This window comes from Centropristis striata, chromosome 21 (assembly GCF_030273125.1).
Source record: "Centropristis striata isolate RG_2023a ecotype Rhode Island chromosome 21, C.striata_1.0, whole genome shotgun sequence".
Lineage (NCBI taxonomy): Eukaryota > Metazoa > Chordata > Actinopteri > Perciformes > Serranidae > Centropristis > Centropristis striata.
The window spans coordinates 23,931,925-23,951,091 of NC_081537.1; the positions used below are offsets into that span (position 1 = coordinate 23,931,925).

The 19,167-nt window shown below is 39.9% G+C and overlaps 1 protein-coding gene across 4 annotated transcripts in view; it reads left to right on the forward strand.

Moving 5' to 3' along the window:
- The window catches only part of tanc2b (tetratricopeptide repeat, ankyrin repeat and coiled-coil containing 2b), a 218,633-nt gene that overhangs the window by 58,870 nt on the left and 140,596 nt on the right, over positions 1–19,167 (forward strand). For 3 of the 4 annotated variants that reach the window (XM_059325072.1, XM_059325073.1, XM_059325074.1), the window contains exon 1: positions 17,196–17,522. The exons of the other annotated variant lie outside the window; for it this stretch is intronic. In XM_059325072.1, coding sequence (XP_059181055.1) covers positions 17,234–17,522 — 289 coding nt within the window. In that variant the 5' untranslated portion in view covers positions 17,196–17,233. Of the gene's footprint in view, positions 1–17,195; positions 17,523–19,167 lie in introns of those variants that run through there. 4 annotated transcript variants of the gene reach the window in all.

Genomic DNA, 19,167 nt, shown 5'->3' on the forward strand with positions numbered 1-19,167 from the left:
ATCTTCTGCACTGAAACATCTGTATCTCGCCGCTTCCTGCAGTCTGTAGTGCACATAAACAGACTTTTAACCTTTCATGTAAAGACACAGTTTACACTAATTGGTCATGAGACTGAGACCTGTGCATCTGCCGACATGTTTTCTCTTCAAGGACATCTGGAGGACTGGTCGTAGCCTCCCTGACTGACTTATCAGCTCTCGGCAGACAGGGAGCGCTAGAAGGCAGCATCCCTCTCCTGCTGCTGTGGGAGGAGCACTTGGCTCAAACAGAGAGCACTTGTCACTCTAAAAACTGCCCCCGTGTGCGGACGCGCCGGCTGCCGAAAATTGGTCTTTAGTTCAAGTGTGAGATTGTGAGATTAGATGAGCTTCCTCTGTGTTTGATGCAGCTTCAAGTGAGCTTCTGGCTGCAGGAACGCCGGCGCTCCGAAGGGGAATACTCCCTCTAATCTGAAGACAACAGACGAACCGGCTGTCCCTTGAACCGCACTGGAGACTCTGTGTGAGCCTCAAGTCACTAAGCCGGTGAATGGCATTTTTTAAATTGAATAACTCAGATTAGCTGCTCTGATTGCAGTGATGTTGGATTGTGTGAATCTCTGCTGTGACACTCAGGGAACAGGCTGTTATCTCTCTGGAAACGGCATTGTGCAGCTTGTTATGTCCCCAGATTTCTATTTATAAAGATAAATAGGCTGCTGGCTGTATTAAAGTGGATGTAGCTGCTGTGACGTCACCCTCTGGTCTGTGGGCTCGCTCTCAGGCCTCGAGCTCGGCATTTGGTTTTTGTTGCAAGAAGTGAATGTAAATCAGCCTGTTTCATACTACGTTTCTGCAAAAGTTCTGTAAAGACCTCTGCTGTCATTAGGGCTGGGCGATATGGACGAAAAACTCATACGGCAGTATTTTTAGGCTGAATGGCGATATACAATACCATACATACATACACACACACATACACATATACAACACACAGCATAAGAAAAAAACAGTGTGTATGTTAAGGTGCAAAAAGGTAAGACAAGGCAGTGCAAATATGAGTTAAAAGATCAGCATTAGATATTAAAAATGGGTTAAATAAAGTGCAATCTTAGGGGGGAATAGATAAATAAATAAATAAATAAATATGGGCATTATAGTGTACAATGTAAACATTGGAATAAAGAAACACAAGTCACAAGTAATCATCATCAACCTGTTTTATGTATCTATTTACCGAAATAAGGATGGCAAAATTTTGTCCTAACTGACTGGTCGCCATGGTAGCAGGTTGCCAAACACAATATAGCCACACGCTAAATCAGATCCTGCTTTTTCATGGATTTTAATCTAAATGGGACAATAATTTACTAAATGAACTTCATTCTGTATTGAAGAATCCTTCAAACTAACAACTGAGATCATAAACTCATTAGCAAAATGTTTACTGAGGTAATAAATCAAGAGAGAAGTAGGGTCACCTTCTCAAAGACTTCTTTATATCAGACTTATAATGCAACATCCTCTTCTTTCTTCTGTACTGTCTGGAGTTTAACAAGTTGAAAAAAATATCTAATGATTATTTTTGACTGATTTTGCAGTTGCATTTTCCTTTTGGGACACTTTTCATTTCTCATATTTTCTTTCTGTATGTATTTTCTCTCATTTCACACCTTTGTTTTGAAATTCCCACTTTTAAAGAAAGGATTGTTTTTCATTTAAATGTCTGGAAGAGCTCAGTAATAAAAATGTCAAATCATAGTGAGTTGATATCAATGTAACTAATTGTGATAAATTGAATCATGTCATGTTGATCACACGGACCAGAATTAAATCAAATATAATATAAAATTGTATCGTGGTAGATTTTGTGATATCCGCAAATATCGTACCGTTGTCCAAAGACCAGATATCGATTGTATCGTGGTGAAACTTGTGATTTACACCGCTGATGGTGTGATTAATTTGTTATCAGTGATGTTTTGCTAGCATTAAGCTATACAGGCTGTCATCTCACTGATTGGATAGTTTTATCTCTGCTTCGTGGCCCCACGTGGGGAAATGATATTTCCGAGCGTTACGTGCACTTTCTCTCTGCACCTTCAGTGTTTTATTTATCCTGGGAAAGAACATGCACATGCAGACGCTATCATTAATAGTTGAGTCACTCTGGAACTCAAACCCCTCTGCCATTAATCAGACGCTTTCAGAGATGTGAAGTGAAGAGCGTGTATAATCCCGCAGCCTGAGACTCACACTGTTAAAACAAAAAGGACAAATGTCCCGCTGTCTCCGCAGCAGCAGTGTTTAGATATCAGATTTGCTCCGAGTCTTTTCCACTAAGACGCAGATGAGACTTCATGTATTTAAGGCTTTCTGTTTTTTCTGACAAAGTGGCCCACTGTTCCTGCAGCCCGCGGCACTTTCATGTAAGCACGCCCGCCTGGAAAACCAGAAATGTGAACGAGGAGGAAAATGTCCCTCTCACGGTCTTCGATATTACACTCAGACTTTCTGTCTTGAAAATGAAGCAGCGTTTGTTCCATTCTTGTGGCGTTCCGGGGCTGAATTCTGACTGCCATCTCCTCCTCGCTCCCATCAGAGGGCCCGGACTTGAAACAAAGTCAACAGCCTGACACAGCAATTACAGTTTATGGCACCGGCTGATTGGAAAATGAGAAATGGGGTTGGAAGGTCGGGCTGTCTGGACAGGGAGCTGTTGCATGACTAATAAGCAGTGAGAGAGATGAGCAGACAGCGTGCAGCTCACACACTGGAAACCATTTGGATTAACAAGATTTTACTTTATTTCACTGACCTGCGTAGAGGTCAATGAGAAGAGGTGGCTTATGTTTTATTTATCTCTGGTTTTCACACAAAAAGGTCATGAAAAAAAACACAATTATGAGCGTTTTTAGAAATGTGTGGAGCAATTTTAATTATAATCAAATTAACTTTTGAAGGTCAAAATCAAAAGCGCACAATTTATGACTTTTTTTGATTTGATTTATTTCCTAAAAATCAAAAGCAGGATCTGTGATTCTCTGTGTTTTATTTTCTCTCTATCAGGACAAAAAAACAACACTTCAAAGACAACACAGTGTAGCTCACAGACTTGTTTCAAGATGTGATGGTCTCATAATGACAAAAACCAATCACATCCAATCGTGAGCTTAAAATTAAAAGTCTAATCAAATTGTGTCCTTGTAGAATCGTGACACTTGTAACAATCAGGACTCTAACTGGACCTTGTCGTGTGTTGTAAAAAGTGATAACTGCACAGGAAACAGACAACAACAGGACTGTATTGAGGTTAAATCCCATCACTCGTGTTGTAACAGACAGACATGTTACCTGTATGTCACAAATCAGGAATGTGCTTCCTGAACATTTCAAGATCAGCAAAAAGAGTTTCATTGTAGTAAAGTTTTTGAACTCATGAGGTTATTTGATGATTAAGATTATTGGTTATCATAGTTTTACACTGGCCCATAGTTATAATTGTGTTGAGTTTGAGTGAAAGTTGTAAGATGTTCCTGGTAGATGCAGCAGAAAAACTGAAAGCAGTTTTTTTCAAATTCAGCATTAGTCCGGGAAACATTGAGCATTAATTAATAACTATGTGACCAGTTTAATACAGTGCTTAGGTATGGCGGCATGTCAAGAATGAATAAAAATAATTTGTCTTACATTTAATTGTTTCTTCTTCTATCTTGGCCCGAGCTACAACCTTCCAAGTGAACCTGACCAGCAGAAAAACAAACCAAACCAAAACCTAACCTCAGTGGTGGAGGTGATCATCTATCTGTGTCTTTGTTGGTTGTTTAGTCTGTGCACCAGAGTTTGATTGACAGCTCCGGCTAAATCGAAACAAACAGTCAGACGGCGTGATGGATGTTTCTTCTACACTTGACTGATCCAAAGCTGGCCTCTGCAGATTGGAAAGACACTTTTCTTCTTCTGTTGCTCTGTTTATAAAGGAGGATGCACTAATGTCATACATCAGAAACAACAGGTAAACAGGCCTGTTATCAGAGGACACGCCCCCTTTAATCACATCATGTTTCCTCCCGTCACTCAGCCGCGGAGCGTTCCAGTAACTCGACGAGTCTGAAAGGCAGCAGGTGCTTGACAGGAATCAAATCGGTCCCCTAATCACATCGCTCTAATTGATGGCTCATTTTCCACAGTGGTGGGGAAATCTAATTAGAGATCATCAGATCAGCAAACATGCTTCAAGCTCTCCGCCACGACGAGTGACACTGCAGTCAGTCGCTGCAGAGGGGACCTAATTCTTGTCAATCTGAAGCTGCAGATAAGCCCACCTGCTGCACCGGGAGCTCTGCTAAAGCCAATAATTTGTTTTTTTTCCTGACAAATGAGACTTCAAGGCTCCTTAACAAGTTGATTTAAAGTAGTCTGACCAATATTCACGCCTATATTCATGTTTTAATAAGCAGTTAATTTACTTTTCAGTTTACTTCCCTCGCCGAGGGTCGAACTTCCCTGCTGAAATTTTTTTTATTTTTTCAAAAATAGTAATTTAATAAAATCACCGTCAGATACAAGGTGAAATGTTAAATATGCTAACAAGTTTTCATAATGGAGGCTGCTTGAAATGTGGGACCTTTTCTATTATTGCCTTGGATTTGAATAATTCTATGGGTTTATTAATTCTGCCACTCGTACTGCACTCATTACAAAGAAAATGGAGCTTTAGCACAGTTAAAACATTAACTGCCCATTATTATGCTGATATTTTTCATGACGCCTATTTCATGAAATTAAGCAAGATTTGAAAGCGTTTTAGAGTTGGTATCTTTTGTGTGTGTGTGTAAGATATGGACAGTTTGAAAAAGAAAGAAATTGTTTTTTTTTTACTATCTTTATTCAAGAGCAGGATTTTTGGTTTATCTTATAAAATAAACTGCCTGATGGAAAGCCAAACATGCAATGACATGCCATGTTTCATCAGTTCTTTGAAAAACAGTTATCCAGCTATTAAGTTAACTTTTAAGGTTTCCTGTATTTGGAAAATCCAATATTGTGGACAGATGAGCCCCAAAGTGTGGGCTGCGGCCCCCTGGTGGGCCTCAAAGGTACTGCAGGTGGGCCAACGACTCAGCAAAATGTTTTGAATTTTTAAGTGCTTTAACGATGACGGTGCATTACAATATTCCCGGAAAACAGCCTCAGAATTTCAGACATTAAATTTGTAAATTTATTTGAAAAAAATTAGATTTTCAGAGAGATTTTAAAGTCATACATCTGCAAGTAAAAAACATAAATTCTCAATGATAACAGTAGTAAAATTATGAGAAAACCCCTTTTTCTGTTAAGGAACCACATAATGTTAAAGTTGTTGTTAAATTAACTTTTGAGGTTTCCTGTATTTGGAAAATCTGATGCTTTGGACAGGTGATTCCCAAAATGTGGGCTGTGGCCCCCTGGTGGCCGTCAAAGGTGCTGCAGGTGGACAGCTAATGACTCAGCAAAATGTTTTGAATTTTTAAGTATTTTAACGATGACGGTACATTACAATATTCCCAGAAAACAGTCTCAGAATTTCAGATTAAAGTCTTACATTTCTGAGAAAAAATCCCAGCTGTTCTGAGAGATTTTAAAGTCATACATTTGTTAAAAAAAACAACAACAACATAAATTCTCAATGATAACAGTGGTAAATTTCTGAGAAAATCCTTTTTCTGTCAAGGAATCACATAAGGTTAAAGGTTTCCTGTATTTGGAAAATCTGATATTGTCGATCGGTAAGTCACAAATTGTGGGCGTTAAAGGTAATGCAGGTGGGCCGCCAATGACTCAGCAAAATGTTTTGAATTTTTAACCATGACGGTGCATTACATTATTCCCGGGAAAACAGCCTCAGAATTTCAGATATTAAAGTCGTAAATTTATGAGAAAAAAATATCATGTTTTGAGAGATTTTAAAGTCATACATTTGTAAGAAAAAAAACGTGTTTTTTCTATCAAGGAACCACATCCTTTCACTCCACACCACAAGATATGCCACTGATTACAGTGTTTTATTCCCTTAAAAAAAACAACTGCAATTGGATTTATCAAGAAGGATATACTTGTGATTTTCACCCAGAATGACCATTTATCATAAGCATCTCTCTACATGTAGCGGTTCCATCTGTTGGGCGCTGACGCGCCACAATTACACACAGCAGAGCCATATTTTCATTTTGTGCAATCAGCTTCAGAAGATAAGCTCAGACCCCCCCGTGCTGATGTGCACATCCAACTGATTTCACACAGTTTCTTCTGCAAATCACGAGCAGTTTGAGGTGATTATTTTCTGCTCAACAATTCACTGTTTGCACTTAAACTCTGACAGTTGTTGCTTTACAAATTGTTGGATTGTTTATTAATTTACAGTGCTGTATAGGGAAACACTTCATCTTAGTCTCATGTGTTGATCAGAGTTGTGATTAAAGGTTTGGGGGAAGGTTTTTATCATGTGGACACTTCCCCTGCAGACTGAAAACCAGCAGTTGTATCTACATTGAACATTTTATTTTATTTTTGTTTTTGTATTCATGTGTGATTTCATCAGTTCGGTACTCAGTGTTCCGTAAAAATGTAATAAATGCAGAGGAAGGACATGTATATGCAGATGTTGCACATTTACATATATATTGCTACTACTTACATGCAAAGCAAGGCTATGGAGTATCCGGCGAACATCAGCTACTGTGCGGAGGAATTAATCATTCCACCTATCAGATGAGATGTGAGAGGCTGCAGGAGGAGCGGCAGCAGAAGTCTGGCCGCTCTCCACCGAGCGACAGATTGGCACCTACTGCTCCACAGAATGTCCTCTTCCTGCCTGTTAATGAACCCAGGAGAAAAACTGAATGGAGGGATTTCAGTGGGCCAGGTTTGGATAACACGCTGGACCTCCTGCAGAGGGAGATCAGATTTAAAACCTTCGTTTGCCCCGTTCAGGCAGAGTACAGGGCGTTAAAGCTCACCCATATTATATGGTCCATATTATGCTCTACTGCAAACTGTAAAAACCACATGGTAGATTTTACATTTGGACGTTCTCCATAAAAGGCTGTCAGGTCTGGAATATCCTACCACTTAAAATCAAATTAATCAGCCTGTTCTCCTGTCAAAAACGTTAATATATACCGCCATCTTGCTGACGTAGTAGTGATTGACAGCCAAGTGAAGTTTAAAAGGGCGGATTGGTTAGAGGTTGGGGTGGTGGATGGGTCAAACAAGCAGCGGACTTTCACCCAGCAGAGTGGGGTTCGAGTCCAACGTGAAATCAAAAGTAGACCATTTTTAACTTAAGTTACGTTGTTTACTTAAGGCACGTGAATTTTTTTTTTAACATCACTTGTGGTAGTCACGTGACCCTTGTAACTATTTCATTTCCAGCCTTACAGTCCGTGGCCTAGAGGTTAGGAAGCGGGCTTGTAACTGGAGAGTTGCCCGTTCGAATCCAGGTACTGACAGTTCAAGGACTGAAGTGCCCTTGAGCAAGGCACCTAACCCCCCTGCACAGCTCCCTGGGCGCAGAAATGTGCTGCCCACTGGTCCTTGCATGGTGTGTTCACTTGTGTGTAAAAAAAGGATGGGTTAAATGCAGAGGTTGAATATCCCCATTGTAGGATTAATAAAGTAATTAATCTTAATTTTACCAGATGTTTTTGCCCTAAACCTAGCTCAGTGGTTTTACAACATAAATCCACAGAAACTCCTGACTTTTTTTTACTCCTGCCGTTTATGTTGGAGAACTTGTTGAATTAATTCAACAAAGCCTAAGTGCTGGGCGGCTACAGGGAACCAGAGCTATACCCATTTTAACCAATTGTTCTCCTAAAGGTGTACTGTGGTGTTTGTTTGTTGTAAGGATTCTACCAACCAATCGTTAACCTTTATGAGACAACTGAGTCCCATTGTTCCATGCTGGTAGAGTTTAGTCACAGACATACACTAGTGCTGAAAAGTTTGGGGTAACACAGAAAATGTCTGTGTTGTTTTCCATGAAAACAAACTGTTTTATTTAAGAAATGAGTTACAATATGAATTGAAAATACAGTTAAGACATAAACAAGGGCAGAAATAATAATTTTAACCTGTACAAATCTCCAACTTTACCTCTAGATCCTTCAGGGAAGGTTCATTTTACTGCTGCTAACATAATGCTCAGGTGTTGTAAGTGTAAGTGACCCCAAACTTTAGAGAATTAGTATACTTCTCACATTTGTGGACGACTGCAGACTCATACCGGCTGCGCAGCCACGATGTTGCATGCATTGTTTAGGACTCGTGCAGCCACATCCCCCAACGTCTGCACCGCTGATTTTAAGTCAGGTTGTCAGCTGTGTGTCTGCCTAGTATACTCTGTCTCAGTCCTAGTTGACATTGTGTCACTTACCTCTCTGTTGTGATCACGGTTATGAGAAGCCTAAAACTTTGGAGCATTATTTCGCTCCTGTAAAAGTCTGCTGCAGCCTCTGAAAGAAGTAATCTGCATAAAGTCTAGAGAGGTTAAACTATCTAATAAGCTACTCCAGGAAAACACACATGTGGTTGCATAAGTTGTTAATAACTGTTAGAAAATAATCGGTCAAAACTCTCATTGTCGGTTCAAGGTGAGGTGGTTAACTATAAGCATCCATAGTTTTGTGTAATGTGCATTTTAATGTATTTCCATTTTTGTAGTGCATTGTGGTTTTATGTTGCTAAAAGCTGTAAGTTTTAATGCATATGTAAAAGAAGAAAATTATTAATGAACTCTGTGCAGACATCAGTTTCTTTTAAACTGCATCAAGCTAACCAAATAAAATGAAATGGAAATTATTTTAGGGCAACATCTAACAATTACTTCATTATTCATCAATCTGCCAAATATTTTCTCAGTTAATTGTTAAAAAAATGTCAGAACATTACATTTCTTGCAGCCCTCAGTGGTTTGTTCAGATGCCTTTTGTACGACAATTAGTCCAGAAAACTGTTAGGTATTCAATTTAATTGACATAAAACAGAAGAAAAGCAGCACATTGGAGAATTTTGTGCCGGATAATATTTGGAGTTTTTGCCTAAAATATGATTAAAACGTTTAATCAAATCATTCAAATCATCATCTCAGCTTTAATTGATTTGTATTCCGCTCATGTTTCTGCTATTTCTGTTGTATCATTCTGCACGAGGTTCATCTGTAAACCTAGCTATCTCCCGCTGTGCATTAGGAATCTCTGTATGTCTTAATTCCCTCTGAACGCGAACATTAAGACACTCTGTAAACACAGATTGTAGACGGTGAAGCACACAATGGAGCCGAGAATCAATACGGTGAGCAGCTGTCGAGAGGAGCTTTGACCTTTACGTACTGAGGACTGCAGCCTGATGTCTACAACCTCTTTGAGCTTCACTGCAACGTGTCACTTAGCTCTTCTTTCAGATGCCGACATTTATTTGTGATCTGCCTTTATGCAACTGTGCAGCATCAGAAACTACAAGTTCATATACGCACGAGTAGAATCTGTTTTCGTCTGTGGAGCAGAGGGATAAATTTGGTCGCTTTCCCTCGAGGTTTGTCTCGTATATTTTTCTCTTCTCTCTAGAAAACTCATTAAGGCGAGACGCTGGAGAAAAACATCGTTTTTTCATGCACTAGTGAATTTTGAGGTTTTGGGCTATTTTTCTCCCATAACATGTCTTATTTCAGTTGTATATTTTACTGTATTTGATCCATTTGCGGCTGCAGATTTCTCCTAAAAGTTAACGTTCTGTTACAGCGAGCGTAGTCTAAACCTTTGTTAGAAAGCTCCCACTCTCCTGCAAAATATAATGTGTTTTACACGTTCTATATTGTTGTTGCAATGAATTAGACTATATTAAGAAGGTATAAAAACCTTTAAAGGCCATTTCTCAAAATGAACAATTTTTATAATAAGGTTTTTACAATCATTCATACCTTGATTTATAGAACATTTTGTTCCTAAAAATTTTTTTTTTATGGCTTTTGAAAGTATTTTCTGTGAATGAAATGATAAAAGCAGATATCCCAACTTCCTTCTGTAAAAAAAATTGAATCTAATATATCAAAAAATAAAATAATAACTTAAAATTTGCTTAATCCAATGTTCAGATTTCTGCCTGGGAAATATATGCAAATTAGCGCATATTTAATGAGTTCAAAGCTCATTTGCGTATCTAAACATAACATTTGAAAAAACTTGCAATGCCAAAAAGTCTTGTCTGGATGTTAATAACAAACTGGGGAAGTTTCATGGTGAAATCTAGAAGTAAAAAAAAAATGACCCTATGCACCTGCAGAGTCTGTTGCCTCCTCTGAAAACAGCAGAGAAGAAGAGAAGTCGCTGCTCGCGTCGGGTCACAGACAATATAACAAGTGTCGAGCAGGTGGGCGACACGGCGCCCTGGAGCTGCCAACCTCATCAGCGGGCACCTGTGGCCCCGCCGCCGCATAGCCATGGCAGCAAAGCTGTAGCAAAACGAAAGTGTGCTGAAGGTCAAAGACAATTCAGACGGCGAGTCGAGAGGGCCGGCGCCTGAGAGACAACTTGCCCGAAGTGTCAGCAGCGGCACTCTCCTATCTCGTGGAGTGTGGGAGGCACTTATGGACCGTCATTATGGTTCAGTGGCGCCACTTGATGCACATTCCGCCCTCGTCACGGCCGCCGTGTGCCTCTACTGAATTACCTCCTTTGAGTCCTTCAGGCTCAAGAATGTGACAGCCTGGAGCCTCTTCTGTGCTCTTTTCTGTGACTGAAATCAATATCATGATATTGATCGGAAAGTAACTTTAAATCCATCTTTTTTTGGCTTATGTGTGGCTTTCAGTGACCACATTTCAACTCTCAACACCCATCTCTTAACTTGTTATGAAAATGTCTCAGTGACTGATATTAAGCAAACAAGACAATCAGCGTTTCTGGAGAACAGCTCATCCAAACAACTTCCGGTTCCCTTCTCTCAAAGTCAATGGGTTTTCTGTAATCATCTCTTAGTTGGATGCCTGAAATGAGCTCTGTGGTTAACACGACTTTAAACGATTTTCACTTTTTGTTCTACAATATAAAACATGTCAGTAAATCTTGTGTCCTTCTCAGGCAGCTGTGGTTTACTTTGTTTATAGCCTAATGTTAGCTTTGTACTCCTTGAGATTGCATTTATGCTTCAAAATTCATAAAAATGGTGTTTATTTGTGAAGATTATCCTGCCAAACAAAACATATGATAAGCTTTTGTTTGCCTCAGAGCTCATTTTCTGCAGTAATCCAAAATCCAATGGCAAAATAGCATTGACTTTTTGTCAAGTGAACCAGCACAATATCAACTACATTGTCAAACGCGTCCCTGCACATTACATGTAGTACCCTGAAGAAACCTTTAAAGGGGCAATGTGCAAGATAAACAAACAATAAACCTTGCAATGTCAACAAAACGTTATTGCGACCTTCATCCAAACTGAGATTCTACGTTTAAGAGTCTAGCTTCATTCCTGCAGAGATTACTTGCTCAGCAGAGCGCACAGAGACCAACAGCCCTGCAGAGAGGAGTCACAGATGAATGAGATGCTGATCCAAGGGGCCTGCTAGCTGCACTATTCAGCTAAGTTTGTGATGTTTTTGTTGCAGCCCTGTCTCTGATATGATAACGCAGCTATCTGTACATTAATTAATAATGCAGTCTCTTTGCAGGGCTGTTGTTCGCTCCGCTGAGCAAGTAATCTCCACCGGGATGGAGCTGAAACTCTCTGGGGATTGCAACAGTCTCATAAACACATCTCAACTCTGACTTGATTTACGTTTTATTTTAGGTGTGATGCCATAAAGCTGCTTACTGTTGTGGTTACTGCTTCTTCTCCCTCTCTGAGTGCAGTCTGGACGCTACACTGACTCACTATCGCCCCTAGAGGCACAAGTGGTATTACAAGACAGGATTGGACGGCGCTAGCTGGTTAGCTGCTGATTTCAGTCGATATCTCTGCAACACAAGACATAAACGTCTTTGACATAAAGTCAGCACTGTCACTTCTTCTTATTCTGTTGATAATGTTCTGTTTTCAACAAAAAATGTGCACCACAAATTTCACCTTCAAGATTCAAGATTTCCTTTATTGTCGTATTAAAAAAAAAGCATACAATGAAATTTACGTGTGCTTCTCATATATAAGGTGCTTAAAAAAGACACTCAAACATTACGCACATGTAATAAATAGTCTAAAAGATAATAGTTTAAAACTGCATACAGATATTATTAGTGATTGTTGAATAAAAAAAACGCAATCCTGTTAAGTGTATTCTTTGCAGTGATAGCTGCTCCTCTCTGCTGCTAATGGCACTCAGCTGCACATTGTTTCTTTTGTATTACCATCGTCAGAATAATCAGAGTGAAGCACGTCCTCTGATGCTTTTTTTTGTCCTATAGTACAGTCTAATGTGTGAGAGACGGCGTGAATCATGTCTCAGTGTGTCAAGTCTGCCTTCTGCATTCAGCAGTTCTGCTTTGATTACCATCATAAATCTGCAGAGTGCCCTGATGCATGTCTAAAACCGGTACATGTAGGACTCAGACTGCCCACAGCGGGCTCTCTGGTATCCCACTGACACTGACATAGCCGGGGTTTTTTGACGGCTGTTCTTACAACGTTCTGAGTAATTTATCTCGCTTTTGTGGAAGTACGGTGACATCTAAATGGGGGGCGGCACAAGAGACCACGGCTGCGTCTCTCCCATGCAGATCTTTTGTATAAAAGGGAACCGTACGCTCCAGTTCTAGCAGTAGGGAGTGGGCAGAGGGATGCGTGGGTCTAACCTCTCCTCCACTCTCTGATCACAACGTCAATAGTGGGAAGTCTCACTCCCGCTCACTCTGTCTCCATGTGTCCCTGCCTTTACCTCCCGCTCTGCTCACTTTCCTGCTCTCCCTCTATGGCCTTTTCCTCTTTCTCATTTCCTCTCAGTATCACTTCCTCACACTGGCTCCAGGCAGGAAGTTCATAATGGTAATGTGTTGCATCCTGGATCTGTGTCAGCTCTCCGCTCCACGTTGATGTCGACAGCCTGATTAAAGGGACGTGTTCACGGCCGAGGCGTGACTGATATTTAGCAGTTGGTGTTACTGTGACCCAGATATGGTGTCTTCTCTTAGGAGGCCACTGAGTGAAGATGATGTTGGTAGTTTTCTATGGTCATGGAAAGTGAACATGTGCACTCTGGTGAGACCAATTAATTAATAGCTCAACTTGTTTTTGTTGTAAACATTGTCTTAAGATGATAAGAAACATGAAACCTAAGTGAAAATCAGTATCAAGTTAATTTAGGCAACGTATTCTCATTAAGGTCTTTGGATGTAACTTTTGCAGCAAAACTCTTATGATATTGTACAAAATGTGACATGTGACAAACAATGTTTTGCTGTTTTCAACACCTTACTGCAACTCATTGTTGATGCATGACACTTGCTGTTGGAACCAACGTCACAAAACATGTTAATGCTGTAAAATTGTTGGGTTGAGCGACCAAAACCACTTCCTGAGGGTTAGTCACCTAAGTGTCTAGTATCACCTATCTTAAGGTTAGGGCAGCGTTTCCCAAAGGGATTTACAACAAACAAATCCACTGCCATGGTGCCAAGGTTTTGAGAATACTTCTTAATGGGACAAAATGAAAAATGTGCGACGAAACTTTGTGACAATGATTCACCACCAAAATCCAAGACAAGAAAATATGATGACGCGTATCACAGTCTTGGATTTATGTGAATGTGGTGAAAGAAAGACCTCTCTGTGTGTTGTGTCTCTAAACTCTGGCACCCGATCATATGAAACCTAACAAATATACTCAGATGCTTACACACCGTACAATTACATCAGTAGGCCACTCACGTTTTTTCAGAGGAAACTTTATGAATACATATGCAGGAAAACATCTTAAAAAAACATATATTCATATTTCTATTTGGAAAAGTATTGTCTCAGGGAGCAATCTTGTTGAGTTTACTTGCATTGTTCAAGCAAAAATTGAAATAGTTTTTAATTTGCACAACAAATGACTCAAAGTAAAGCAAAAAGAATGCTTATAATATTGATTTTTCTTTCAATAAAAGTTATACTTGACCCCACAAATATTTCATTCTCCAAAGGGGGGCCCGACAGAAAAAAGTTTGAGAACCACTGGATTAGGGGAACGGAACAGGTTTAGGCTCAAAAGAAACTTCTGGACATAACAACAAATTATTTTTTACTTTTGTTTGCTTGGCGAGATACGGCATTTTTTCCTGTGGTGTCAGTTTAATCTGAAATCTGAGTTCCTGACTGGGAAAATTCACATCAACGACGGCAACAACAACAGGTCATAAACCCGCCCTCTTTGAGGTATTCTGTTTTATTTACATTTTAGACATCGTCCCAAATTTTATTGGAATATGGGTTGTATGTGTAAGTGTTCATTTTTCTAATAAGTTTGGTGTTAAAAAGTGATTTGATGCTATAAAATGGCATCATGATTAGCAAACTGTGATTGACTCATGATTGGTCGTTTGGCGGGTGTAGGGGCGGGACCTCAGGATGATCCGTATCCGCTATATTTTGTCTTAGTTTTTGTACAGTGGGAGGACTCGGACAGCTGCGTCTTCCATCTTTATATACAGTCGAGGCTTTCAACGTGGTGATCTTCTCCCACTTTACAATTCAAAGCTCATGAACACACCAAAGTTGGAAGATTGACTCAATGGGAATGTCTGAGGAGCATCTGAATGCACCGTTTGCCTCTTGGAGAGCCATTCTAGTCGACTAATCGTTTCAGCTACAGATCAGTGCTGCTGCGAGCGGTACCTTCTGCTTACAACTGCTTGTGTTGAGGTTCTGCTCAGGTGTGTGCCTACATCCTATCATGTAGCGTCACCATCTGCACTTGGGGGCAGTGTTGCATTCATTAAACCTGATTAAACAGGAAACAGAGTGAAAAACCATTAGTCAGACCATGCAAATTAATCTGGATATAGAAAAATTAATTAGAGAACTAAATAAAAGCTTGAAAGCACTCAGACTGCCATACCTCAGCCAGCGTGGGGCTGTTCTCCAGATATGTTATTTTAATAATCAAAACAGATTTAATTCAAATGTATAATCAGGCTTTAGAAATCATAGAGGACAAAAACACATCTTAATCTGTGGCGGTAATAAGCTTGCACATATTGGTTCTTTATTCAACTTTCCCCAGAACTCAAATTTTAAGAATTAATTAGTATTTTTTGTATATTTTGACCTGAAATTGCACGGCATAATGTATTTAGGACCTGGTGTTTTACAGGTACAGCTCCATTATTCTGTTTCCAGCCTAAATCCTCCGGGACAGATTCCTTATTTGACGCACAGGACAGCAGATACACTCGACATGTAATTGTGATTTTGGAGGTGTGTATGCGAGCGTCTCTGCAGACTTCAATAGCTCTGCATCCCTACACACGAAACATCCATGAGTCTCCACAGAGACACTCATGTTTTCAGCTTTAACTCCCCGATGAGCTTCGAGCCTCCTAGTGTAATATTTCTCTGTGATACTGGAGCTCTGAAGATCGCCTATCGATTCATTCCATATCCATATAGGAGGCATGACGACTTTAAACAGGCTCTTCTGTAGGAATAAAATAGGATAAAGTGAAGAGACTGCTGCCCTTCACTACTCTCTTGTAGTACAAGTTATGGAAAAGTTTAGGCTGAAAAAATATTGATCAATGTGATATATATTGAGATTAAAATTGCAATAATGTTCCTATAAATTCTGGGCCTGTAATGGTCAACACAGCATGAAACAAGATACATTTGTCCCAATCACAAATTTGTGATGTCTTTTAGTATATTTGACTAGTTTTGGTGGGGGAAAAGTTGAGCATTTAGTTAGATAGAACACTGGAGGTGTAAGTGACATTACTCAATAATATTAAAGTATAATCATGAAACTTTAAATTGCCAGTATAGTTGTCGGGAAAGTTTTTACTGTGGTAATAAAACAAGAGAGAAGTCAGATCATTTTCTTAAACTTTCTTAACTTTCTTGTAACATTGCTTCCGATATTTATTTATTTACTGTTTAAATTAACGAGACATTTTTTTTTGCCCTAAACCTAGATCAGTGTCAAGATTATGGTCAGGAAATATTTTTTCCCCAACTATATTATAGATATTATTGTTATATATATTATTATAGATATTGTTGGACACATTATCTGACTTCTTGTTACAGCCAGTAGAGTCGCCCCCTGCTGGCCAGTAGACAGAATGCAGGATGAAAGTTCCTTCATAGCTGGAGGTTGGAGGCGTTTTCACACACGTACAGTTGCTTGTTTCTGTTGCCCTGAAGTGGCTGTAAAAAATCCAGTTAAAGCAGGTTCCTCTCCTGTAATTTGGAAATGTCTCTCTTTCAAATTCAGCCTGTTCTCCCCTCAAAAGCATCAATAGGTCATGTCTACAGGCAGCGAAAAACAAGCTATGTTTACATATTTCACCATCTGCTGTAATGCGTCCGCTACCATCTTGCTGATGTACTAGTGATTGACAGCCAAGCGAAGTTAAAAAAGGCAGATTTGTGCATTTGGTTGAAGATTGGGGCGTTGGACTTTCACCCAGGAGAGTGGAGTTCATGTCCCATGTGAAAACAAAAGTAAATGATTTTTAACATAAGTTTCATGAATTACATTTTTTACGTAACTTGCTCTAGTAACGTGACCGTTGTAACTACTTCACTCCTGGCATTTACGTACATTGACTTACTATTTAAACTGTCTTTTATACACCTAAACAGGACGATTTTTGCCCTTAACCTAGCTCAGTAGTTTTATAACATAAATCCACAGAAACTGCAGCCTTTTTTACAACTGCGAGTGTGCGACATGTGTGCTATTGTTAGAACGCGCAACTGTACCGCGATCTGTGAAACGTACATATGTGTCGTAATTTGTGATACTGACACACGATCTCTTGTGCCGTTTAGGTCGGAGAACTTGTTGTTCAAATTAGGATTTGAGTGTAAGAAAGAGCAATCAGTGATGGAGATCTCTGGCTCTGAAAGAGTTAAGGAATGCTGCCCTGGCTGAAAGAAGAGAGAGAAGGAGGATGAGGGAGAGTTATTACTGCCAGAGAGAGAGAGTGAGAGAGAGGAGGAGGTGGTAGAGGAGGAGGAGGAGGAGGAGTAGAGAGAGAGAGTTGCCGGTCTGCCTGTGTGTGGTGTGTGTGTGTGTGAGTGTATGCGTGCTGACACCTGGCGCTTGCTCGCTCGCTCGCCCTCCCTCGCTGCTCACATTGTGGAGAGCTCTCTGCCTGTCTGGGTCATTCTTTACCTCTCTCTCTCTCTTTTCCCTTTCTATTCCCTCCCTCTATCTTTTGTCCTCTTCTTTTTTTCTTCTTCTTCTCACCCCGCGCTGTTTTCCCCCTCTTCTCCATGCCCCTACGATCTCCTCCTTTTGTTTAGGATCTCCTTTTACTATGGTGCAGGATTTTTATTGCCTGGGCAGACGAGCCGCTCGACTGACAAAGGTGAGCCGGATGAATCGGGGCGGGAGCACGAAGGGAATGATGGATGGATGGATGGATGGATTATATAGATGTGGGAATCTCAGCTGGGAATGTGGGGAGTGGTGCTGTTTTTCCTCTCCTCTCCACTATTCATCAGCTGTTAATTGTTTCTCAGGGTTTCGCTGGTTTCACGGTGCAAGTCTGAGCAGCTCTGGCTCTGTGTAGGCGTCTCAATGTGTGTTTTTTTAGAGGTGAAAGGTTCAAGTATGTGATTTCAGAGCAGCGTGGAGTGTCTGGTTTTTCCCGGGTGTCAGCAGCATGTGTCAGAGCTGCTCTCGCTCTGTTGTGACTGCTGCTCCTGGTGTCACCTTGACCTGCAGGTACGGAGCTCTCAGCACTCAGAGAGTCTGTGCCACACCTTAAGTAAGCGTGGAGAGACAGATAAAGACTGAGATGGTGTCTGACAGAGACAGAAATCAAGTGTGAGCTAATATGGATTCGCCGTGTTCTTCATGAAATATCTGTTGTCAACTTTATTAATAACGCCGAGTATCTGCTGCTGTTGCTGATTGGTTTCCACTGTTATCTCTGTGTTTCACCTCTCCATCTCTCTCCTCCCACTCCATCCACCTCTCTCTGGGCCAGGATATTAAAGCTCATTAGAGCCGAATGTGTCTGTAGCTCAGAGCACCGCAAACTGAGTGTAATCTGCTTTATTTATTCTCTAATCAGATTGAAATGTTACATTAAAGTGTTCACATTCACTGCACATTGAATGCAAGATTTTTTGTTGTTAATACTGTGAACTTTAGCACATTCCCGCAGAGCTCTTTCACTTCAATCGTCCAATCGTACGTATTTAATATAGATTTTCTATTCTTGACTATGCATTGAAACACCAAAACAAATTCCTTGTTTGTAAAAATTATTTTTGGAATTTTAGAGATGTTTTTTGTATGCCTACTTTTGTTTTAATGTGAGAACTTTGGCTCCATTTGTTAAGAGTTTTGTAGGTTTTCTGGTGGAGATAAAATCTCAGAAACTCTCAATAGTCCACCTTTTTTTCTCCAAAAGTTCTCAAAGTTGGTTACTCTTTCAGCCTTTCTTTCTTTCTCATCTCAAACCTTTTTTCGCAATTTAAATAACCATTTTGTAAAGGATATCTCTGGTTTGTTACCACTTGGACCTTAATTTTGTAGTTTTTTCCCCATAATTTCCATCTATTATGATTACATTGTACTAATTCAGTTAATTGCTGAGATTGGGAACAAAATGTCATCATCAGAACGGGCGAAAAACACAAGCAAAAATCCAAAAGCTTATCCAGGTTATAAGGATTTTATTTAACTCACAGGAAAACAGGAATGTGTAGATTAGTTTAATTATTGATTGATCTGCTAATCATTTTCTGAATTCTGAATCATTTGCTCTTTAAGATATTCACAAAATATTCCAATCTATAGGCAGCATATGCGTCAGGATATTGTGTCAGGAAGTTGTCGAAATAACGCTGCAAAGTTCTTCTTTTTTTCTGTTTCATTCAGAAACATTGAGAGCAGTGAAGCTCGTTGTTTGTGAAAGTTTGATAAAATGCTGCTGTTGGTCAGTCTGTGGGTTTGACTCTCATTGTGGAGAAATAAAAAGACTGAAGTGAGATGAATACACT